The 25,633-nt window shown below is 47.8% G+C and overlaps 1 protein-coding gene across 1 annotated transcript in view; it reads right to left on the bottom strand.

Moving 5' to 3' along the window:
- The window catches only part of HHAT (hedgehog acyltransferase), a 140,415-nt gene that overhangs the window by 79,362 nt on the left and 35,420 nt on the right, over nt 1-25,633 (bottom strand). The window contains exon 9 of the mRNA XM_054168725.1: nt 17,879-17,914. Within this exon, the coding sequence (XP_054024700.1) occupies nt 17,879-17,914 (36 nt within the window). The remainder of the gene's footprint in view (nt 1-17,878; nt 17,915-25,633) is intronic.

Here is a 25,633-nt window from a genome sequence, read left to right as displayed (position 1 = left end):
CAAAGGATGATCATTATCCTGCTTCATCTATGGCAAGTAAAAGCATGGAGATCCTGAGGGTGAAATTTGGATGTCACTGAATTCCCATAGTCCACACTGAAGCTGGGATTACAGGTTGCCTTGCAGTACAACCAGTCTGCCAGCACAGCATCCCTATCCACAGACAGATCTCAGAGCTTTCCATAGTGCCAGTGGCCTGTGATTTTCACTCAGCTGTTCCACACACTGTCTAGGCATCAATCCAGAAAGACCATGGCTTTTGGTACAGTATTTTATTCAGATTGACATTCACTACAATGCCTCCCACCCACATGGGCAACACTTTCTAACAGGATGCCCTGCCTTCTCCAGGGTATCTTGCTTACTTCAGTACTGTGTCCAGTTTTGGGCCCCTCAGTTTAGGAAAGATGTTGAGTTGCTGGAAGGTGTCCAGAGAAGGGCAACAAAGCTGGGGAGAGGTTTGGAGCACAGCCCTGTGAGGAGAGGCTGAGGGAGCTGGGTTTGCTTAGCCTGGAGAAGAGGAGGCTCAGGGGAGACCTTCTTGCTGTCTGCAACTCCCTCAAGGGAGGCTGTAGACAGGCAGAGGTTGGTCTCTTCTCCCAGGCAACCAGCACCAGAACAAGAGGACACAGTCTCAAGTTGTGCCAGGGGAGATTTAGGCTGGAGGTGAGGAGAAAGTTCTTCCCAGAAAGAGAGATTGGCCATTGGAATGTGCTGCCCAGGGAGGTGGTGGAGTCACTATCCTTGGAAGTGTTTAGGAAGAGCCTGGATGAGGCACTTGGTGCCATGGTTTAGTTGATTAGATGGTGTTGGGTGATAGGTTGGACTTGATCTCAAAGGTCTTTTCCAACCTGGCCTATTCTATTCCATTCTATTCAGCTGTAAACATACCAGCACTGCCACCACCGCTGTAAATAACTGAATTCCTCTACTCAGGCTTTACCACTGAAATCAATCCTGCTGCAGAAGGATACATAGGTATCAAGGCCTAATGCCACCCTTCAGATGTCTCAAAGTATTTTCACCCTCACAGTGAAACCCTCAAATCATCTGATTTGTGGGTAACTAGGTCTAAGTTCTCAAGATCCCTTCCTTCATCCTTTCCTTCCCTCTTTTAGATTTGTCTCTTATGCCCACTCTTTGCACCTTGCTATAAGGCAGATGCTTACACTCATGTAGTTCCTTAACTCTGTAAATTCCCTAGGACTGTTAAAGAACTCAGAACCAAGTATTGGAGCTTGGAGAAATAAGGACCAAAAGCAGACTGCACATTAACAACCACACAGGATACTGGGGCATTGATCAGATTGTAACTGCTGCATGCAACTGCACAGCTGTAAAGTAAGTACCTGAAGGGAGGTTGTAGACAGGCGGACAGTACCAGAACAAGAGGACACAGTCTCAGGCTGCGCCAGGGGAGGTTCAGGCTGGATGTTAGGAAAAAGTTCTATACAGAGAGAGTGATTGCCCATTGGAATGGGCTGCCTGGGGAGGTGGTGGAGTCGCCATCACTGGAGGTGTTCAGGAGGAGACTTGATAGGGTGCTTGGTGCTGTGGGTTAGTTGTTTGGGTGGTGTTGGATTGGTTGATGGGTTGGACGCGATGATCTTGAAGGTCTCTTCCAACCTGGTTTATTCTATGTAAGTAGTAGTGCTATCTACTTCAGTAACACATCTGATGAGGTGCTATCCAGATGTGATGATCTGAGAAAACTTTGTATCTTAGGACTTCAGGTGAAAGTTAAGGGGTTGTTGTTTTGACATGCTATAGTACAACCACCTCAAAAGCACTTTGGACCCAGGCAATGTCCAACAAGCTGACCATGAGGACAAATATGAGTAGAAGAGACATGAAGAAGGGTATTCAGAACACTTCAGTCCCCAGAAGATGCCACACAATAAAGTGGTCAAGGAATAGAAGCACATGCAAGCTTTCCTGCCCACAGCAATGAAGGGCAGGAAGTCATTCTGTACTCCACTGTGTTAACCTAGCTAGGCTGTTATCAGCAGCTCTCCCTATAGCCCCATGTTACAAGAAGGGCAGGGGATGTGGTAGTCCTGAATGGGTGCTCTGAGGATGAGAGGGCACAAAAGCAGAGAAAGTTACATAATAGAAGCGCAGAATGCATCCACTCGGAAGGGACCATCAAAACTCATCATGTCCAACCCCCTGCAGTCGTAAGGGACAGCTTTACCTACATCAGGTTGCTCAGGGCCCTATCAAGTTTGACCTTGAATGTCTCCAGGGATAGGGCCTTCACCACCTCTCTGAGCAATCTATTCCAGTATTTCACCACCCTCATTGTACAGAACTTCTTCCTCATGTCCAACCTAAATCTACCCTGCTCTGGTTTAAAACCACATGCCCTTGTAAGCAGCCCCTCCACAGCTTTCTTGTAGGTTCCCTTTCAGATATTGAAAGGCTACAAGGACTCCGTGGAGCCTTCTCCAAGCTGAACAACCCCAACTCTCTCAGCCTGTCTTCACAGGAGAGATGTTTCAGCCCTCTGATCATCTTCATGGCCCTTCTCTGGACCAGCTCCAGCAGGTCCATGTTGTCCTTGTATTGAGAACTCCAGAGCTGGACACAGGACTCCAGGTCCTCACCTCCAGGACCTCACCTCCAGGTGAGGTCTCACCAGAGCAAAGCGGCAGAATCACCTCGATCAACCTGCTGGCCACGCTTTTTTTGGTGCAGCCCAGGATATGGTTTGTCTTCTGGCTGAGTATGAGTCAGTAGTGTGCTCAGGTGGCCAAGGCGGCCAATGGCATCCTGGCTTGTGCCAAGATGTGATTATCTCCCTCTGCTCCACACTGGTGAGCCCACACCTTGAATACTGTGTTCAGGTTTGGGCTAGTCTGTGTTCAGTTTGAGGTGCTAAGGGCATGGTGAAGGGCCACAAACACAAGTTTTATGACAAAATGGCTGAGGGAACTGTGGTTCTTTAGTCTTCAGAAGAGGAGGCTGAGAGGAGAGGTCATCATCCTTTACAACTACATCATAAAGGGGCTGGTTTCTTCTCACATGCACAGACTCTTCACAGAAAGGCTTATCAGGCATTGGAGCAGGCTGCCCAGGGAGGTGGTGGAGTCACCATCCCTGAAGGTATTTAAAAACACATGGACATGGTGCTTAGAAACATGGTTAGTGGCAGTAGCTTAGCAGTACTGTTGGTTGGGATTGTGAGCTCCAGGCAAGTAGTTGGACTTAATGATCTCAAAGATATCTTCCAATCTCAACATTCTATGACTGTGATTGCTGACTCACGTCCAGCTCCATGGATTGCATCTTCTGGGATGTACACTTCCTACAACAGGACCATCTTACAAAAACACAAAGGCAGCCTTATGGCCAGCTGTGCCATGGTCTGGCAGGCAGAGCAGGAGGTCACAGAGCCAGCAGAGCCCAGGCAGAGCAAGAGGTTGCAGAGGCAGCAGGGCGCAGGCAGCGCAGTTAGTTCCAGAGGCAGCAGGGCTCAGCGAAGGCTACAGAGGCCGCAGCGCTCGCAAGCGCCTGGGGAACGCCGCCGCCAGCGCCGGGACAAGTCCGCCCCCTGGCGGCAGCAGAGGGCGGGAAACTCGGGTGTGCCTGGCAAGGGAGCTGCCCAGGCACTGCTGCCGTTACAATCACAGCGTGCAGCGGGCTGTAAGGGACCCTCGAGGATCATCTTGTCCAGCCCCAACACCTCCAACTAAATCAGATTGCTCAGAGCTGTCTCGTGTACCGAGCCAGCAGGCAGCCCTCGGCAAAGCCAGCGTAACCTCAGGATTTATTTTCTCCTGCAAGCAGCAGGAAGGTAAGGCTGGGGGTTCATAGCACATTTTTTTTGAAGAGAGGACAGAAAGCAAGCTCAGAGCAGGGGTGGTTCAAACTGCAAAAAGTCCTGTGCAGGCTAAGATGTCATTCACAGCAGCTGGGCTGCACACAACTAATTTACCAGTGAGGGTAGGAAAAAAAATGCTCTTTTCATCCTATTTTTCTCCTGTCACTGATGCACATCTTAATAATTCCAATGCACTATCACCTCAAAAGTTCATACTGCTTTCCAAAATACATCTAAAGCATAAAACATGAAATACATTGGAGGTTGAAGTTCATACCAACTGCATCCTACCATCTGGAAGTTGTAATCATGCCTGTCAGCATGCCAAAGGACAAAAATAGACAACACGTGCAAGAAAGTAAGGCAACACTGAAAGTGAGAAAGACAAATTGAATTCAAAAGAAAACAAAGTTAAGCAAAAATCAGTAAATTTAAACTCCAGGTCACAGAAAAATCCTTGTATGCATGTTTAGCTTTAACTGTAAGTGCTTGGTGGAAAAAAAACACTACATGTGTAATATTTTAAAATATAAATGATATTGCTTCTATATTCAGTTGTCTGACTGCAGTACAGGTTTCCACAGTGAAGAGAGATGCAAAGCCCCTCAGGCTGAAATCACATGTAAACTCCAGCCAAATTTTGGCCCTGAAAGTCAAGGACAAAAATATTCCCATGATATCATTTCCTGGACTTCAGAAAGTATAAATGCATAACCCTCACAGTCTTAGGTGGTTTAAGGCTCCTGGGCACATACTTGCTTCTATTACACTGAAATCTCAGTGTCACAGCATCACCAAGGTTGGAAGAGACACCAAAGATCATCGAGTCCAACCTGTCACCACAGACTTCATGACTAGACCATGGCACCAAGTGCCACATCCAGTCCCCTCTTGAACACCTCCAGGGATGGTGACTCCACCACCTCCCTGAGCAGCACATTCCAATGGCTAACAACTCTCTCAGTGAAGAACTTTCTCTTCACCTCCAGCCTAAACTTCCCCTGGCACAGCTTGAGACTGGGTCCTCTTGTTCTGGTGCTGGTTGCTAGAGAGAAGAGACCAACTCCCTCCTGGCTGCAACCTCCCTTCAGGTAGTTGTAGAGAGCAATGAGGTCTCCCTTGAGCCTCCTCTTCTCCAGGCTAAGCAACCCCAGCTCCCTCAGCCTCTCCTCACAGGGCTGTGCTCAAGGCCTCTCCCCAGCCTCGTTGCCCTTCTCTGGACACCTTCAAGTGTCTCAATGTCCTTCCTAAACTGAGGGGCCCAGAACTGGACACAGGACTCAAGGTGTGGCCTAAGAAGTTCTGAGTACAGGGGCACAATGACTTCCCTGCTCCTGCTGGCCACACTATCCCTGATGCAGGCCAGGATGCCATTGGCCTTCTTGGCCACCTGGGCACACTGCTGGCTCATGTTCATCTGGCTGTTAATCAGCACCCCCAGGTCCCTCTCTGTTTGGCAGCTCTCCAGCCACTCTGACCCCAGCCTGTAGCTCTGCATGGGGTTGCTGTGGCCACAGTGCAGCACCCGGCACTTGGACTTGTTGAATGCCATTCTGTTGGACTCTGCCCGTCTGTCCAGCCAGTCGAGGTCCCTCTGCAGAGCCTTTCCACCCTCTAACTGACCAACAGCTGCTCCCAACTTGGTGTCATCTGCAAATTTGCTGATGACTGTCTCAATCCCCTCATCCAGATCATCAATGAAATACAACCTTTGATCCAGCTCCATTAAAGCTACTTAGGAAAATTATTTCAAAGCGGCCTGGACTGAATCTCCGAGCACTTCTTGCTCTACAAATGCTGCATTTCTTGCTCAGAGAGTAACTCAAACATCCTGCAACAAAAATAACAAACTGTTTTAATTCACAGTTGCAACACATAAACATGATGAGATCTGTACCTTGTTAATACCAACTTTCCCACTCCAACAGTTTAAGTTAAATGTCACATTTACATAACATTTACATAGAGATTCACTTTTGTTTACACCAAGCCCAGCCTTGTTTTTGCAACATGCTGTATGCTAATTTGTTATGTAACAACAGATTGTTTGCTCTGTTGGGGGGGGGGGATAAAAAGATTGTTTGATTCTGAGAAGGTGTTTGAGAGACTGCAATTGCTTTGAAGCAATTCAGCATGGCTTTTTTCATTAGCATCTGATCCAGTTTCTCAGCTGCCCAGGGAGGTGGTGGAGTCACCATCCCTGGAGGTGTTCAAGAGGGGATTGGACGTGGCACTTGGTGCCATGGTTTAGTCATGAGGTCTGTGGTGACAGGTTGGACTCAATGATCTTTGAGGCCTCTTCCAATCTTAGTGATACTGTGATACTGTGGTTTTGTTACCGACTGGACACATGGGCAGAGTCCAGTGGGATGGCATTTAACAAGTCCAAGTGCTGGGTGCTGCACTTTGGCCACGGCAACCCCATGCAGAGCTACAGGCTGGGGTCAGAGTGGCTGGAGAGCTGCCAAACAGAGAGGGACCTGGGGGTGCTGGTTGACAGCTGCCTAAACATGAGCCAGCAGTGTGCCCAGGTGGCCAAGAAGGCCAATGGCATCCTGGCCTGCATTAGGAATAGTGTGGCCAGCAGGAGCAGGGAGGTCATTCCGCCCCTGTACTCTGCATTGGTTAGGCCACACCTTGAGTCCTGTGTCCAGTTCTGGGCCCCTCAGTTTAAGAAGGACATCGAGACACTTGAACGTGTCCAGAGAAGGGCAACAAGGCTGGGGAGAGGCCTTGAGCATAGCCCTGTGAGGAGAGGCTGAGGGAGCTGGGGTTGCTTAGCCTGGAGAAGAGAAGGATCAGGGGTGACCTCATTTGCCCTCTACAACTACCTGAAAGGTGGTTGTAGCCAGGAAGGGGTTGGTCTCTTCTCCCAGGCAACCAGCACCAGAACAAGGGGACACAGTCTCAAGCTGTGCCAGGGGAGATTTAGACTCGAAGTGAGGAGAAAGTTCTTCACTGAGCGAGTCGTTCGTCATTGGGATGTGCTGCCCAGGGAGGTGGTAGAGTCACTGTCCCTGGAAGTGTTCAAGAGGAGATTGGACGTGGCACTTGGTGCCATGGTCTAGTCGTGAGGTCTGTTGGGACAGGTTGGACTTGATGATCCTTGGGGTCTCTTCCAACCTTAGTTATACTGTGATACTGTGAAACAAACTTGAGGGTTGTGGACAGTGTCCTACTCTAAGCAAAACACACCCACTGATTTGATGTATCCTGGTCACTTGTACACTTCATACTTACACCCAGTACACACGCAACAGAATATTCAGAGAGCCTCCCACAGCAACCCACAGAAGTTCCCCAGTGGACTTTAGTGGCAGTAAGGCTGGATTTTGTAATGGGGAACTATATAGAAGCTTCCAAGCTCTGTCCAGTTTGATTTTTGCTTTTTTTTAGCATCACTTCAGTGTTATTACTGCTTTCAAAAACTGCCAACACCAGCAAATACTGCAAAACTTCCAGTATATCTGAAAGCAGAGCTCACAGGAGCCTGCAATGCAGCTGGACCTAACTGCAATATGTTATAAAAAGAGCTTTCAGCATAGAATCACAGAATCAACAAGGTTGGAAAAGACCTCAGAGATCATCAAGTCCAACCTGTCACCCAACACCCCATGACTAACTAAACCATAGCACCAAGTGCCACATCCAGTCCCCTCTTGAACACCTCCAGGGATGGTGACTCCACCACCTCCCTGGGCAGCACATTCTAATGGCCAGTCTCTCTGGGAACAACTTTCTCCTCACCTCCAGCATAAACTTCCCCTGGTACAGCTTGAGGCTGTGTCCTCTTGTTCTGGTGCTGCTTGCCTGGGAGAAGAGACCAACCCCCACCTGGCTACAACCTCCCTTCAGGGAGTTGTAGAGAGCAAGAAGGTCTCCCCTGAGCCTCCTCTTCTCCAGGCTAAGCAACCCCAGCTCCCTCAGCCTCTCCTCACAGGGCTGTGCTCAAGGCCTCTTCCCAGCCTCATTGCCCTTCTGTGGACACGTTCAAGAGTCTCAATGTCCTTCTTACATTGAGGGGCATGCAGGAGTCTCTATGGATAGGTTGATTGCTATTCCTTTCTCTATTTTATAACTTTAAAACTATTTTTGAGGAGGCCCTAAGGAAATCTAAACAATAAATCATTTCTAAGCTAATATCACCACCTCTTCACTGTAGTAAAATAAACTCTTTATCCTTAAAATTACTTTGAAATTAAACACAAAGCCATTCACTCACATCTAGTGATTACTGACAACTGCATTTATTAGCAAAGAGACTTTGGTTTTCAGTGTGCTTACTCTCAAAATGTCTATTAAGTCTCTGCAAGGGCTGTCTGCAGCATACGATCACAAGGCATACAAAGGATGGAAAGAACCTTTTGTTCACAGCTCCCTGGCTACAGAGGTATTGTTGTAGTGGGGATTTTGTCCAAAAAGGATGTTTTTGCAATGTAACTAGGAAACAGCCTGTTTCTGTGTTACTCTGCTTTAGAAGCTTGTTTTGCAGCTGGACAGCCTTGACTGAAAACACAGCTTCTGCTGCTTCCACTGACTTCATCTCCACTGCTCCAGAAGAGCAGAGTGACCCAAGGGAATCAAGACTGCTAGTCCTCACTTGGTTAAAGGCTACAGATTTGAGGCAGAAAGAACTCAAAAGGGAACACAATTAGAGCAGGTGCATGTATCCTACATGCAAATTGCCCACCTGCACATGACAAGTACCAGCATCTCTGGATTCTTCCCCAGAAAGGGCATCAGTAGATTTAAGAGGAATGATGCATTGCATCACTGGCATCTTTGGCAATTTTTACCCTGTAGTTACTTTGATGCTTCCAGACACATGCAAATTGTTCTCCTTCCTCCAGATACACTGCTCCTTGATCAATACTTCACCTTTGTGCTAGCAACAATCTAACTGAGAAACATGAGACAGAGGCATAAAATTGCCAGCCATACCACAGGTAACACAAAAGAAGAGAGTATTGATTATTCAGTGAGTGCCTCATAGACACACAGGCTACACAGAAAAGTCAAATTGCATCTGCTCCATCCAGCCATCCAAGACTTCTAGACAAAGCAGTACAAAGACTCAGCAAAATCAGTTACAATTAACTTCATTTGGAATGTATCAGCCAAATTCACACAATGCAGAAATCACCCTGTAGGGCACTGTTTTCCTCAAGGGTTCTGAAGGAAGAGGAGGGCAACACTGTGGCCAGTTTTTATGGCAAAAGACTAAGGTTACATGCTGACTGAGAGCACAGCCTGAAAAGAGGAGGGTAGAAGGTAACTGTGGAAGCACTAAGAAAGAGCATAGTGTGCAGGAAGACAAAGACCTTTCAAAAAGGATCTGTAGAATGAACAATCCCCACACCCACACTCAGATTTTTGTCCTTGAGGAAATTATTTGGCTTGTTCCAGAGACTAGTTTGGGCATGCACTGTTGTGAGAGTTGAGTTTGTTGAGCCTGGAGAAGAGAAGGCTCTGGGGCGAGCTGTCTAGCTGTTGAGAGTTAAGAATAACCTCTGATCTTACCTAACAATGGAGTCAGAGGAAAGATGCAATGTGAAGTGCAAAAGCCTGGCCAAGCTGTCAGCCCCTGGCTCGGATGGGAGCACACTGCGATGGGTTAGGAACTGGCTGGAGGGCTGAGCCCAGGGAGTGGTGGTGAATGGTGCCACAGCCAGCTGGCAGCCAGGCACTAGTGGTGTGCCCCAAGGATCAGTGCTGGGCCCCATGCTCTTTAACATCTTTATTGATGATCTGGATGAGGGCATCGAGTCCATCATCAGTAAATCTGCAGATGACATCAAGCTGGGGGCAGGAGTTGATCTGCTGGAGGGTAGAGAGGCTCTGCAGAGGGACCTCGACAGGCTGGGCAGATGGGCAGAGTCCAAGGGCAGGAGATTGAACACATCCAAGTGCCAGGTTCTGCACATTGGCCACAGCAACCCCATGCAGAGCTACAGGCTGGGGTCAGAGTGGCTGGAGAGCTGCCAAACAGAGAGGGACCTGGGGGTGCTGGTCGACGGTAGACTGAACATGAGCCTGCAGTGTGCCCAGGCAGCTAAGAGGGCCAATGGCATCCTGGCCTGCATCAGGAACAGTGTGGCCAGCAGGAGCAGGGAGGTCATTCTGCCCCTGTACACTGCACTGGTTAGGCCACACCTCAAGTACTGTGTCCAGTTCTGGGCCTCCCAGTTTAGGAAGGAGGTTGACTTGCTGGAACGAGTCCAGAGAAGGGCAACAAAGTTGGTGAGGGGTTTGGAACATAAGCCCTACGAGGAGAGGCTGAGGGAGCTGGAGTTGCTTAGCCTGGAGGAGACTCAGGGGTGACCTTATTGCTCTCTACAACTACCTTAAGGGAGGTTGTAGACAGGCAGAGGTTGGTCTCTTCTCCCAGGCAGCCAGCACCAGAACAAGAGGACACAGTCTCAGGCAGCACCAGGGGAGGTTCAGGCTGGATGGTAGGAAAAAGTTCTACACAGAGAGAGTGATTGCACATTGGAATGGGCTGCCTGGGGAGGTGGTGGAGTCGCCATCACTGGAGGTTTTCAGGAGGAGACTTGATGGGGTGCTTGGTGCCATGGGTTAGTTGTTTGGGTGGTGTTGGATTGGTTGATGGGTTGGACACGATGATCTTGAAGGTCTCTTCCAACCTGGTTTATTCTATGTATGTATTCTATGTATGTATCAGATGTTGACTTACCAAGGTCTGAGTGCATTACAAAGGAGAAAGCTCAGAAGTGGTGGGTGGTTGTGGTGGTGGGTTTTTTGCTTGGCTGTTGGGTTTTTTTGTTAGGTTGTTTGGGGGGTTCCACAGAGAATACAAACAGCAGTTGAGTGAGCTGATTAATGTACTTTTCTTTAGTGTTTCATGAGTGTATGTTATCTAGAAATGTAATTCCTCTTTTGCCATGGGACCATTCTGCCCTTATATAGAGGACACTGGCTCAAGAGGACACAGACTCAAGTGCACCAGGGGAAGTTTAGGCTGCATGTTAGGAAGAATTTCTTCATAGAGAGAGTGATTGGCCATTGGAATGTGCTGCCCAGGGAGGTGGTGGAGTCACCATCACTGGAGGTGTTTAGGAAGAGATTGGATGGGGTGCTTGGTGCCATGGTTTAGTTGATCAGATGGTGTTGGGTGATGGGTTGGAGGTGATGATCTTAAAGGTCTCTTCCAAACTGGTCTATTCCATTCCATTCCATTCCATTCCATTCTACTCCAGAGGTGCCCTGTTTCTAACTAAAATTCAGCAGAGGTGGCAACACCGACTAGATTTTGATTACAAAGCTAAACTACACCTTGCCTCACCTGAGAAAGCTGCAAAAGGGGATGACTGTCAAGTTTTGCATTTGGAGAACTTTTTCAGCAGGTAACAAGCTAAACCTAAATAACCAGCAACTCTACACAAGCTGAAGTAATTGAAAACCATGGGGTGAGCTGTGAGCACTCCCAGCAGATGGGCCTTTTTTAGGAGACGTTAGGGGCACACGGTCCTGCAGCACTTTTCAAAGCCTGCAGTGAATTAGTATGGTTCTGCCTTTTTCAAAGGCACAGCAGTGCTGGCAGTGTGGAGATGTTTCAAAAGGATCACACCTCCAGGAACTGTCATTCTTCTGCACTTGCTCTTATCAGTGCTGCCCCAGAGGAAATACTGTTTGGCATTAGGACAGTAAATATTCTCCTATGTTCACAGTTTTATTTCATCCAGAGCCCAGTTCTCAGCACTGGGTGAAATGCCTTGATAAATAGCTTCAGTGAGTAAACAGCACCAGGCAACCTCCCTCACTCCTGCTCTCTAAACTGATACCCCAAAGGCTACTTTTTATGCATTTTGAACTCTGAAAATGCACCCATCACTCCACACTGAGAATGCTTGGATTTAGGAGAGACAGGCTTGGTTTCCCTGTAATCACAACAAAGAAAAAACCCAACAACCTATGGTTGTATAGTTCTTGTGTGATTTAAATAACACAGATTAATAAATGTTGCTGACCCTAAAAGTAGCAACATGTGCTTTCTATAATATTGTTGTGTGAAAACAGTGGGCAAATCACCTTCCAAGTATGGTGCTACATTTTCAATGGGCAGTACCAAACCCCAGTTTCCACTGTGAAATGACTTAGCTTTCCCCCCATGAATTCCCAGGATCCTCACTTCAAACACTACCACAGTATCACAGTATCATCAAGGTTGGAAGAGACCCCAAAGATCATCGAGTCCAACCTGTCACCAAAGACCTCATGACTAGACCATGGCACCAAGTGCCACATCCAGTCCCCTCCTGAACACCTCCAGGGACGGTGACTCCACCACCTCCCTGGCCAGCACATTCCAATGACGAATGACTCGCTCAGTGAAGGACTTTCTCCTCACCTTCAGCCTAAACTTCCCCTGGTGCAGCTTGAGACTGTGTCCTCTTGATCTGGTTCTGGTTGCTTGAGAGAAGAGACCAACCTCTCCTGGCAACAACCTCCCTTCAGGTAGTTGTAGACAGCAATAAGGTCTCCCCTGAGCCTTCTCTTCTCCAGGCTAAACAACCCCAGCTCCCTCAGCCTCTCCTCACAGGGCTGTGCTCAAGGCCTCTCACCAGCCTCATTGCCCTTCTCTGGACACATTCAAGTGTCTCAAAAGTCCTTCTTAAATGGAGGGGCCCAGAACTGGACACAGGACTCAAGGTGTGGCCAAACCAATGCAGAGTACAGGGCACAATGACCTCCCTGCTCCTGCTGGTCACACTATTCCTAATACAGGCCAGGATGCCATTGGCCTTCTTGGCCACCTGGGCACACTGCTGGCTCATGCTGTCAATCAGCACCCCCAGGTCCCTCTCTGTTTGGCAGCTCTCCAGCCACTCTGACCCCAGCCTGTAGCTCTGCATGGGGTTGCCGTGGCCAAAGTGCAGCACCTGGCACTTGGATTTGTTGAATGCCATCCCGTTGGGCTCTGCCCATCTGTCCAGTCGGTCGAGGTCCCTCTGCAGAGCCCTTCTGCCCTCTAACTGACCAACATCTGCTCCCAATTTGGTGTCATCTGCAAATTTGCTGATGACTGACTCAATCCCCTCACCCAGATCATCAATGAAGATATTAAAGAGCATGAGGCCCAGCACTGATGCCTGGGGGATGCCACTGGTGCCTGGCCGCCAGCTGGATGTGGCACTATGATGTAGCTAACAGATACTCAAGGCCCAATCACCAATGCAGTCAACTGCATTTTAATTTCACTAAGAGTGGTTCCATGATGCCACCATATTTCAGCATGCAAGTAACCAGAAGCCTAGTTTTACAATCCCTGCAGTGGGCAGCAATGTCCTCCCTACTCTAGTCATGAGGTCTGTGGTGACAGGTTGGACACGATCTTTGAGGTCTCTTCCAACCTTACTGACACTGTGCTACTGTGAAGTTCCTAAATCATATCCACTTTTCAGAAAATGCATTTAAACAGATGGAATTTCTAAATCTTCCTGAAGGTCTACCAGAAGCACAGTTCAAGCCACAGCTGGATGGATGGACATTAAAATTAATTTTTTTTTGCTAAGAACACAGCAGCTGTGTATCTGTAGTTCTCTATCATACACTGTGTCATGCTTCACTTGGGTAAATCACTGCCTGCATATGCCAGGCTATGTGCAGGCTTAGTCCCTTCAGCCAGTGTTTTAATGAGTAATTTGGCACAGTATCACAGTCTCACAGTATAACTAAGGTTGGAAGAGACCCCAAGGATCATCAAGTCCAACCTGTCCCAACAGACCCCACAACTAGACCATGGCACCAAGTGCCACATCCAATCTCCCATTGAACACCTCCAGGGACGGTGACTCCACCACCTCCCTGGGCAGCACATTCCAATGACGAACGACTCGCTCAGTGAAGAACTTTCTCCTCACCTCGAGTCTAAACCTCCCCTGGCACAGCTTGAGACTGTGTCCCCTTGTTCTGGTGCTGGTTGCCTGGGAGAAGAGACCAACCCCCTCCTGTCTACAACCACCTTTCAGGTAGTTGTAGAGGGCAATGAGGTCACCTCTGATCCTTCTCTTCTCCAGGCTAAACAACCCCAGCTCCCTCAGCCTCTCCTCACAGGGCTGTGCTCAAGGCCTCTCCCCAGCCTTGTTGCCCTTCTCTGGACACCTTCAAGTGTCTCGATGTCCTTCCTAAACTGAGAGGCCCAGAACTGGACACAGGACTCAAGGTGTGGCCTAACCAATGCAGTGTACAGGGGCAGAATGACCTCCCTGCTCCTGCTGGCCACACTCTTCCTGATGCAGGCCAGGATGCCATTGGCCCTCTTGGCCACCTGGCCACACTGCTGGCTCATGTTTAGGCGGGTGTCAATCAGCACCCCCAGGTTCCTCTCTGTTTGGCAGCTCTCCAGCCACTCTGACCCCAGCCTGTAGCTCTGCATGGGGTTGTTGTGGCCAATGTGCAGAACCTGGCACTTGGACTTGTTAAATGCCATGCCATTAGACAGACTGTCCTTTAAGCAGATGCTAGGTTTTGGCCCCACATTTTACATTTGAAAGGGTCTTACCAGGTTCCGTGTTCCACTGCAAGGTGCTGTCCTTATATTTAAAACAACAGAGTATGTCTTGAACATTTCAAATCTCCATTAGGGATTCATAGTGTGGCCAGCAGGAGCAGGGAACTCGTTGTGCCCCTGTACTCAGCACTGATTAGGCCACAGCTTGAGTCCTGTGTACAGTTCTGGGCCCCTCAGTTGGACAGCAGCACTCTGTGCTGGGTTAGGAACTGGCTGGAGGGCTGAGCCCAGAGAGTGGTGGTGAATGGTGCCACATCCAGCTGGCAGCCAGGCACCAGTGGTGTCCCCCAGGCATCAGTGCTGGGCCCCATGCTCTTTAGTATCTTCACTGATGATCTGGATGAGGGGATTGAGACAGTCATCAGCAAGTTTGCAGATGACACCAAATTGGGAGCAGATGTTGATCTCTTAGAGGGCAGAAGGGATCTGCAGAGGGACCTCAACTGACTGGACAGATGGGCAGAGTCCAACAGGATGGCATTCAACAAGTCCAAGTGCCAGGTGCCGCACTTTGGCCACAACAACCCCATGCAGAGCTACAGGCTGGGGTCAGAGTGGCTGGAGAGCAGAGAGACAGAAAGGGACCTGAGGGTGCTGATTGACAGCTGCCTAAACATGAGCCAGCAGTGTGCCCAGGTGGCCAAGAAGGCCAATGGCATCCTGGCCTGCATTAGGAATAGTGTGGCCAGCAGGAGCAGGGAGGTCATTCTGCCCCTGTGCTCAGCACTGGTTAGGCCACACCTTGAGTCCTGTGTCCAGTTCTGGGCCCCTCAGTTTAGGAAGAACATCGAGACACTTGAATGTGTCCAGAGAAGGGCAATGAGGCTGGGGAGAGACCTTGAGCACAGCCCTGTGAGGAGAGGCTGAGGGAGCTGGGGTTGTTTAGCCTGGAGAGGAGGAGGATCAGGGGGGACCTCATTGCTCTCTACAACTCCCTGAAGGGAGGTTGTAGCCAGGAAGGGGTTGGTCTCTTCTCTCTAGCAACCAGCACCAGAACAAGAGGACACAGTCTCAAGCTGCAAAAGGGGAAGTTTATGCTGGAGGTGAGGAGAAAGTTCTTCACTGAGAGATTTGTTCGTCTTTGGAATGTGCTGCCCAGGGAGGTGGTGGAGTTGCCATCCCTGGAGGCGTTCAAGAGGGGATTGGATGTGGCACTTGGTGCCATGGTATAGTCATGAGGTCTGTGGTGTCAGGTTGGACTCGATGATCTTTGAGGTCTCTTCTAACCTTGGTGATTCTGTGACTCTATGTGTGATTATTCCAAGGTAAAGCTCTTAACAGACAGATACTTCAACATTTCAGTGTGATGAAATAACTGACAGAATGGCTTCTCTAAGGGACTGAAGACTACAGCAAACTTAGTCTTTCATGGTACACAGCAAATTTCTTTGTAATGATTAATGGACAGTCAGAGGTACATTGTTACAAATGAACACAAAGACATTCTTAATGAAGACTCACACAAAAAGAACTCCAAATGGCAAAACCCAATTCCTTAGAGCAGTGTTTGAATGCATTAATCTCCCTTTTTCTCATTGAAGTGCCCTGCTTTAATCACTACATTCTTCTAAATGTCAGCAAACAAACAGTGATTCCACTTCTGTCATTCATCTTCAGAACACAGTACATCCCTTGCACCAAATCAGCCAAAGCTAAAGCTCCAGAGTCACAATTTTCTGTAGAATGTAAGCTCTTATTAAAAGGTATTAAGGCATTTGAGTTACTAGAGTCCAATTAAAATTCAGACTTCCTCAGGAACACAGCCACCAAAAGGTGGCTGAAGAGGTTCCTGTCATGGTAGGGCCAAATGACCCCAGCACAAACCCAGACAGACACTAAGGTGCCTTAGACATGGTTCCCCCTCCCCCCTCCTTCCTGCAGGAAGCCAGGGTAGCACAGGAAAAGGAACAAAGGGGACAGGACCATGCATTTCTGGTAAACAACTCTGGACCTATGGTAAGGGCATGTGTGCTGACCACAGCCTGGCAGAACCCTTTCCCATTGGGTAACTATGTGCTGGTTTCATGCCCTATTGGTCCAGTCAATCTCAGGCAAGACTTATATACAGGCTGATTTCTAGTTGCCTGTACCTTGCTCAAGCCTTGCTTAGCCTTGCTGAAGCTGCATGCTTGAACCCGCTTGGACCTTTTGTCTTGAAACTACCTCGAGTTGCATCGCCTCAAGTTTCCCAGTCCAGCGCCTGGGATAAAGCCATGAGGATACACACCACAAGCTAGCAGAGGAGCCACGAGCCAAGGAGTCAGAGCCAAGCCTGCTTCCCCTTGTGACCAGGATCTTGCTGTGGCTCAATTCACCCAGGACAAAGCAAGTGCCCGTTGGATAGCGTCATTAAGAGCCTGCCATCTGCTGAAGCCAGACCAACCATCGATGACCATGTGGCATTCCAACCAGCAACCAGCCGTGCCTGGTGCATGAGAGCGCCCCAAAGCCTCTGATACACAGCAACAGCACTCCCTACCTGGGTACAACCAGCTGTGAGTAGTTGATTAACTGCCTCTTTGTCACAATGGTTCTTGTTGAGTCTCCCTCCCGTGCGGTTGATGCCATTTTGCTCCTGGGGTGTTCTCTTTTGGTTATATTCCTCCCAGTTTGCATAAAACAGTTCAATTGTTATAGTTGCCCATTGACTGTACATCCTATTGTAACTGTACACTGAACCTTTTGATAGGTTTGGCAATTTTCATATTAATAAAGGTTATTAATATTTTGATTACTATTGCCATGTTGTTTATAAACTAAGAAAAATTATACTCCTTCGACAGTTCTTTTGACAGCAACACTGGCAACTAGATAATCAAGCCAAAGAGTTACCAACTGTGATGGGCTATGCCCATCCTGGAAGCCAGGGGGGAGGGCTTGGAAGAGCTTTCCCCTCCCTGCAGGGTGTTTTCCCACTGGGAAACAGTTAATCTGTTCCACCCTCCCTCCCTGCCCAGCAAGGGTATAAGAAGGAGGGCACGGCAGCCATTAGTGCTCTTGGGCCCTGCCTTTGCTTGGACAAGAACTGCTGGTGGCTCCCTGCTTCTCTGCCACATGGTCAGGCCTGATCCTTCTCCCTGCTGCCTCCATGCCTCTTCAGAGAGACTGCTTTTGCATTCTTGTTGTTTTTTTCCCTCCCATCCATCCTTGTTCCTTGCCCTTGTGAACCTTACCTGTTATTGTTACACATATTTATACATCAATACATATTGTTTAAAGAAAACTCTTTACCTCTCTACTTCCAAGCCAACTCCAAATTATTTCTTGGTGGATTTGCTCCTTCCCTTTCTTTTTCCTCTCTGTTGGGAGGGAGGAGGGGGGAGCCGGGGAGGGATTCTCAGCCTTGCCCGCATCTGAGCTGTTAAGTCCCAGTTAAGGCTCAAACCACCACACCAGCATTCACAAAGTAACATATAAATGGAAGACAAAAGCAGCAGCACCAAGTTTACATGGCCATCTCTAATTAGAGAAACAGAAATGCTTCTTAGTATGGAACAGCAAGTCAAAAATAAGCATTCCCTTACCTGACCAGAAAACGATGTAGCCCAACATCAAAACTCCTGCAAGACAAAAAGAGTCACCACATCTTAATTATTAAACAACCCTCACAATTCTGTTGGGTATTGTAACAACACTACTTCAAAGCAATCAATAATACCAAAGATAAATGTGAAGTTACCAGAAATTACAAAACAGAAGCAAAAGTGTAACACACAATTTCTTTCTGTAACGACATGTAAAATTTAAGATGCTCGTCATAGGCAAAAATTTAGATGCAGGTTAAAAAGATCAGAAATTCCTTGCTTTGAGTATTTCTTCTGCATCCAGTTCTGGGCCCCTCAATTTAAGAAGGACACTGAGACTCTTGAACATGTCCAGAGAAGGGCAATGAGGTTGGGGAGAGGCCTTGAGCACAGCCCTGTGAGAAGAGGCTGGGGGAGCTGGGGTCATTTAGCCTGGAGAAAAGAAGGCTCAGGGGAGACCTTCTTGCTCTCTACAGCTACCTGAAGGGAAGCTGTAGCCAGGTGGGGGTTGTTTTCTTCTACCAGGCAACCAGCACCAGAACAAGAGGACACAGTCTCAAGCTGCACCAGGGGAGGTTTAGGCTGAAGGTTAGGAGAAAGTTCTTCACAGAGAGAGTTGTTAGCCATTGGAATGTGCTGCCCAGGGAGGTGGTGGAGTCCCCATCCCTGGAGATGTCCAAGACGGGATTGCATGTGGCACTTGGAGCCATGGTTTAGTAGTCCTGAGGTGTTGGGTGATAGGTTGGACTTGATGATCTTTCAGGTCTTTTCCAACCTTATTGATTCTATGATTCAATAAAATAGTAACATTCAGAGTGAAACCCACAGAAAGCACAAATTGTGTATATTCTGTTACTGGAAATAATGCAAGCATTCTGAGAACCAGAGACTCTGCATGTTTCCTGTCACATGCAGGTAGAGCCTACATGCAAAACTACAGTGGAATCCTCTTTATCCTTTTCTGCTCTGCACTAAAATGTGATTGCTGTGAATTCTCTCTATGATACAATAATTAAAGTGCCCACTTATGTCTCCTTCAGATACACTGAATATAAAAAGAAGTGGGCCTTGCAAATGTGTTCCACCCCGATCTGGCAAGCTAAACAACACTGAGGACTTTTGACAGTAGAATGGAATAGAATAGAATTAACCAAGGTTGGAAGAGACCTTTGAGATCAAGTCCAACCTATCACCCAACACCATCTAATCAACTAAACCATGGCACCAAGCACCCCACCCAGTCTCTTCCTAAACACCTCCAGTGATGGTGACTCCACCTCCCTGGGCAGCACATTCCAATGGCCAATCTCTCTTTCTGGGAAGAATTTCTTCCTAACATCCAGCCTAAACCTCCCCTGGCACAGCTTGAGACTGTGTCCTCTTGTTCTGGTGCTGGTTGCCTGGGAGAAGAGACCAACCCACACCTGGCTACAACCTCCCTTCAGGCAGCTGTAGAGAGCAAGAAGGTCTCCCCTGAGCCTCCTCTTCTCCAGGCTAAGCAACCCCAGCTCCCTCAGCCTCTCCTCACAGGGCTGTGCTCCAAACCCCTCCCCAGCTTTGTTGCCCTTCTCTAGGCACATTCCAACAACTCAACATCTTTCCTACACTGCATTACACTACATTACATCACACTACATTATAAGGACCATGCCTAAAAACAGCACCAACACCACACATTAGCAATTAGCACCAGCATCTTCCCCTTTTCTGTTTCCCCCATCCAGCTCAGGAGAATCAAGCTCACAAACAGTGTACTAGGAAAGCCCACACACTACAGGAAGGTATCTGCTGATTTGAGACATGTCTTATTTTCAGTGCTGGACTTGCTCTTAAACAGGCTTACATTCTGTATACAGAAAATATTTTGGCACATGCTAAGCTCTTGGGCATTCTGTTCCAAAATATCCTTTTTGGTCATTTGAGTACAACATTTTTACATTAACAGTTTGCTTGGAGTGTGCTGCCTCCTATTTGAAACATCAAGAGAAGTCATCACTTAGTTAATGGCATCCTGATAACCAACAGACAGATAAGGAGCTGCAGAAACTCCAGGAGTTAACAGGGAGGGAAAATCCACTGGTTCAGCAGGCTGGTGAACAGGGGAGTGAATGTCTCACTTTACAGAAAAAATATCTGCCAGGAATATGCACATGGTCATCACTGAACCTGTATTTTCACACTTCTTTCCTAAAATCATTCACCACTACTGTCACATTACCATCTAATTATAATGCATGAAGTGTGTCCAGTTGTCCTTCTGCATTCCTCCTGCCTGGACACATACTGTACATTTGGCTCCCCCTCTCCACTAAAATATTCTGTGTTGTACAGACAGTTCTCTGTATCAGAGCTGCCCACAGTCTGTATTTATAGCTCTGAAAAACCTCTCCTTCCTAGGACTGAGCACTTCAGTATGCAGAGTTCCAGGCGACATTCATATGTTAATAGCCATCTTAGACGTTCTTTAGTCCAGCTCACTCTCAAGTTTTCTTAGCTCTTCTCTCATAGCAGTGCCTAAAACCCCTCTCTCTGAAAGGACACAACTGAACTTCTTGTGAACAGAGATGGGGAGCCGAACACCACTTTTGACCCCAAAACAAAAGCCAAAGCACTCGGCCTGCAATAAGCATGGAACCTGAGCGATCCTGCCAACTTCACAGTATCACAGTATAACTAAGGTTGGAAGAGACCCCAAGGATCATCAAGTCCAACCTGTTCCAACAGACCTCACAACTAGACCATGGCACCAAGTGCCACGTCCAATCTCCCCTTGAACACCTCCAGGGACGGTGACTCCACCACCTCCCTGGGCAGCACATCCCAATGACGAACGACTCGCTCAGTGAAGAACTTTTTCCTCACCTCGAGTCTAAACCTCCCCTGGCACAGCTTGAGACTATGTCCCCTTGTTCTGGTGCTGGTTGCCTGGGAGAAGAGACCAACCCCTTCCTGTCTACAACCACCTTTCAGGTAGTTGTAGAAGGCAATGAGGTCACCCCTGATCCTTCTCTTCTCCAGGCTAAACAACCCCAGCTCCCTCAGCCTCTCCTCACAGGGCTGTGCTCAAGGCCTCTCCTCAGCCTTGTTGCCCTTCTCTGGACACGCTCAAGTGTCTCGATGTCCTTCCTAAACTGAGGGGCCCAGAACTGGACACAGTACTCAAGGTGTACTTGAGATGATCAAGGTGTACTTGAGATGATCAGAGCTGAAGGAGGCTGGGGTGGAACAAAGCTGAGGCAGAATGGATTCAGACAGGGAGGGAAAATGAGACAGCTTGCTGTGGACTTACACATCATCACTTCTCTTGTTTGGTTTTTTGTTTACTTTTTAAAAATCCCATAATGCACTTGCTACTAAAAAGAGATTTATAACTTTATTTCAGATGGGATTTAGTTACTGAAACACTTCCACAAAATATTAAACAGGTATTAAAAATGAACATGCATAGAACCAATTTACTAGAAGCAATGACAAGGAGGGAAGAAGATCAGAGCCTCATTAGTATAACTCATCATAGACAGACAAGGGCCATTATTCCTGAGCTTGATGCTGCACTGATACATTTCAACTGATGAACTAAGATCCTGAATTCTCAGCACTGGAGTCAGTTATTTAAAGATATAAACACATTATGGCCAACAGAATTAAAAGAATACAGGAGCATTACGCTGCCTACCTAGATCTTAAAGACACCTCAGGAAGTCCAATTGACTAGTTCCAAAAGCAAGAACAACATGGCAAATTTCAAACTATAAATGGGAGAAATAACTGCATTACTTAAGGCTAGGGATACTGGATACGCACACTTTTAAGCACCAAGGATAGCAAACAGACTTTTGCAAGGCCAAAATACAAGGCCAAAAGCGAGGATTATGGCAGACTGGTTTTGACAAAACACTACCCACAGACACCTGTTCATATTTAAATACATACAGTGTTTAAGTCTACAACTGAAGTGAAAATACAGTGAAGTGACAATGGAAATACATCTGGTAGATGCAATGAATGCCTCTGTTCTCAGACAGAGAAGCTAACAAGGAGTAAAGAGTTTTGCATAGCAGCATTCAGATTGCAGCTTTGGGGGAAGAAGCAAATTCATCACATGAAAGAGAAGAGCAAGCAATCAAACTGCATTTGTATTAAGAATTTTATAGTGGCCCACTGAACACCACAGGAATCTACCTATCAGGCATGACAGGGTGTCTCCACAACTAATTTGGAATTACACCTGGACACATGGACATGTGCTGATTGACAGCTGCCTAAACATGAGCCAGCAGTGTGCCCAGGTGGCCAAGAAGGCCAATGGCATCCTGGCCTGCATTAGGAATAGTGTGGCCAGCAGGAGCAGGGAGGTCATTCTGCCCTGTAGTCTGCATTGGTTAGGCCACACCTTGAGTCCTGTGTCCAGTTCTGGGCCCCTCAGTTTAGGAAGGACATTGAGACACTTGAAGGTGTCCAGTGAAGGGCAACAAGGCTGGGGAGAGGCCTGGAGCACAGCCCTGTGAGGAGAGGCTGAGGGAGCTGGGGTTGCTTAGCCTGGAGAAGAGGACGCTCAGGGGTGACCTCATTGCTCTCTACAACTACCTGAAGGGAGGTTGTAGCCAGGAAGGGGTTGGTCTCTTCTCTCCAGCAACCAGCACCAGAACAAGAGGACACAGTCTCAAGCCGTGCCAGGGGAAGTTTAGGCTGGAGGTGAGGAGAAAGTTCTTCACTGAGAGAGTTGTTAGCCATTGGAATGTGCTGCCCAGGGAGGTGGTGGAGCAACTTATTGATTCTATGAGATAATAGGCTAAGTCTAGTTTAGCAGAATAGTAATGCTAGTCTTTGAACAGAGCAAAATCTTGACTAGTCAGTGGAACAACAAAGGAGGGATTTATTTAACCTTTTATTTCATAATCATGCTACCCATTGTAGAGAATTTGACAGCTGTTTTCTTCATTAAAAATGTCTCCAATTCTACTCCTCTGAAGGGCAGTTTTGAATCACAGTTCTGTATGCAACTTTAATGTTTTTAAGCATGGGAGTTCTGGTTTCTGACACATTTTAACAAAAGACCATACCTATAATCCTTCCTAATCAAATCCACCTTTTCCCAGTGCATCAACTAGAAATTGGTGACCAACAATATACACACAAGGACCTTTTCCAAAATAGGATCTCTGAAACCTCTGCCTGCAAGCACACCTCTCTCTTCAAAGTACAGTTCTGAAATTATTTCAGACATGCAGTTTCTGCTTTGAAAGCTGAATGCATAATGAAACAAGCTGCCTCCCAATTTGCATCCAGCACAAAGCTGATGGGAGGGGAAAAGACAAAAAAGAAAAGAAAAAAGCAAAGAATCCTCTTATAGAGAAAAATGTATGAAAAGGCAGAATCATGCTGGTATGAACCACTGCACATGCACTGAAATTGTAATCCTGATGATATCCAGGAAAAAAAGAAAGTGCAAACTCCCTTTTTGTCCCCTTGCTGCAGAAAGGCAGAGATCCAGACCTGAAAGCCAAAGGAGCCAATCTGTGACAAGTTTCAGTTCATGCTGCAATAAAGGTATCAGAGAAGCCTGTCACCCGATTCCCCCCTGAGTCCACCAGTACTTTGGACTCACTCTGAGCTTTCCACCTGTCCAAGGTCCTTAAAGCTGGTCCTTATTGTGAAATCCCGTGTGCACCACTTGCTGCTTAGGAGTGCCTCAGTGCATGGTTCTTCAGCCATACCAGCTGGTGCATGCTGGTATCACACAGGATCAAAAACTGGTCAGGACCTTCTCTTAGGAGTTGGCCCACACTTTCCTGGCTGCTGAAGAGTCTTTGCAAGACCAGCACTTCCACTTGTAGACGGACGGATGTTGGTCTCTTCTCCCAGGCGGCCAGTACCAGAACAAGAGGACACAGTCTCAGGCTGCACCAGGAGAGGTTCAGGATGGATATTAGGAAGAAGTTCTATACAGAAAGAGTGATTGCCCATTGGAATGGGCTGCCTGGGGAGGTGGTGGAGTCACCATCATTGGAGGTCTTCAGGAGAAGCCTTGATGGGGTGCTTGGTGCCGTGGGTTAGCTGTTTGGGTGGTGTTGGATTGGTTGATGGGTTGGACATGATGATCTTGAAGGTCTCTTCCAACCTGGTTTATTCTATGTATATGTATATTCTATGTATAGCACTCTTTACAAATAAGTATGGCATTTTGCTGGGAGATGCTGACTAGGACTCTCTTTCTACATCAGAATATTTGCAGTGGAGACTCAGAGGTCATTGACTGACAGCTGCTTTCACTGACACCATGCTCTCAAGTTGCTTCATTATCCCTCTTTCTCAAGCAATGCCTTACAGAAGGGATGCCCAAAAGCCTGTAAAAGGGAAAATTCCCCTGGCAGATGTCTCACCACTTAGCAGATCTAAACTACTTTTCCGGATCCTCCTTATTTCTGTTCCATCCTTCTTCCCCAATGGCAATTCCCTGTGGCAACTTTCCCAAACTGGCAATTCCTCAGAGATGAAAGCTTCCAAACTACAAGTCTGCAGCATAAGTCACAAAGTGTTTTAGAGGCCTGTCTGAAGAGTAAGATCACTACAGGGAAAACATGAGCTCTCAGTGTGCACTTGCAGCCCAGAAAGCCAATCAGATCCTGGGCTGCAGCAAGAGAAGTGTGGCCAGCAGGGCAAGGGAGGTGATTCTCCCCCTCTCCTCAGCTCTGCTGAGACCCCACCTGGAGTACTGCCTCCAGTTCTGGAGCCCCTATTACAAGAGGGATCTGGAGGTGCTGGAAGGTGTCCAGAGAAGGGCCACGAGGATGAGCAGAGGGCTGGAGCACCTCTCCTATGAGGACAGACTGAAGGAGTTGGGGCTGTTCAGTCTGGAGAAGAGAAGGCTCTGAGGTGACCTAATTGTGGCCTTCCAGTATCTGAAGGGGGCTCCAAGAAGGCTGGGGAGGGACTTGTCAGGATCTCAGGTAGTGATAGGACTAGGGGGAATGGAATGAAGCTGGAGGTGGGGAGATTCAGGCTGGAGGTGAGGAGGAAGTTCTTCCCCATGAGAGTGGTGAAGCCCTGGACTGGGTTGTCCAGGGAGGTGGTTGGGGCCCCATCCCTGGAGGTGTTTAAGCCCAGGCTGGATGAGGCTCTGACCTGCCTGATCTAGTGTGGGGTGTCCCTGCTCATGGCAAGGGGGTTGGAACTGGATGATCCTTGTGGTCCCTTCCAACCCTGACTGATTCTATGATACTATGAAAATCTCTATGCAGGTTTTGTAGCTTGTATTATTTCATGTCTCAATGAACTCTGATACAGGAAGTCCCCTAGAAGGGTTTATACCTACCAAGCAGAATGAGTATTTTTCAAGTAGTCACTGCTTCTTGCTCTCTACAACTCCCTGAAGGGAGGATGTAGCCAGGTGGGGGTTGGTCTCTTCTCCCAGGCAACCAGCACCAGAACAAGAGAACACAGTCTCAAGCTGTGCCAGGGGAGGTTTAGGCTCGATGTTAGGAAGAAGTTTTTCATAGAAGGAGAGATTGTCCATTGGAATGGGCTGCCCAGGGAGGTGGTGGAGTCACCATCACTGGAGGTGTTTAAGAAGAGACTGGATGGGGAGCTTGGTGCCATGGTTTAGTTGATTAAATGGTGTTGGGTGATAGGTTGGACTCAGAGGTCTCTTCCAACCTGGTTAATGCTATTCTAATAACAAATCCTATCACTTCCTATGCAAAACCAAAATGTCTCTGTTCTTACCATGTCACACACAATGAAGCAAACCTTACC

This window comes from Dryobates pubescens, chromosome 2 (assembly GCF_014839835.1).
Source record: "Dryobates pubescens isolate bDryPub1 chromosome 2, bDryPub1.pri, whole genome shotgun sequence".
In the NCBI taxonomy this organism is placed as follows: domain Eukaryota; kingdom Metazoa; phylum Chordata; class Aves; order Piciformes; family Picidae; genus Dryobates; species Dryobates pubescens.
Note: the sequence above shows the minus strand (reverse complement) of the source record. Positions and strands in the feature narration are given on the sequence as shown.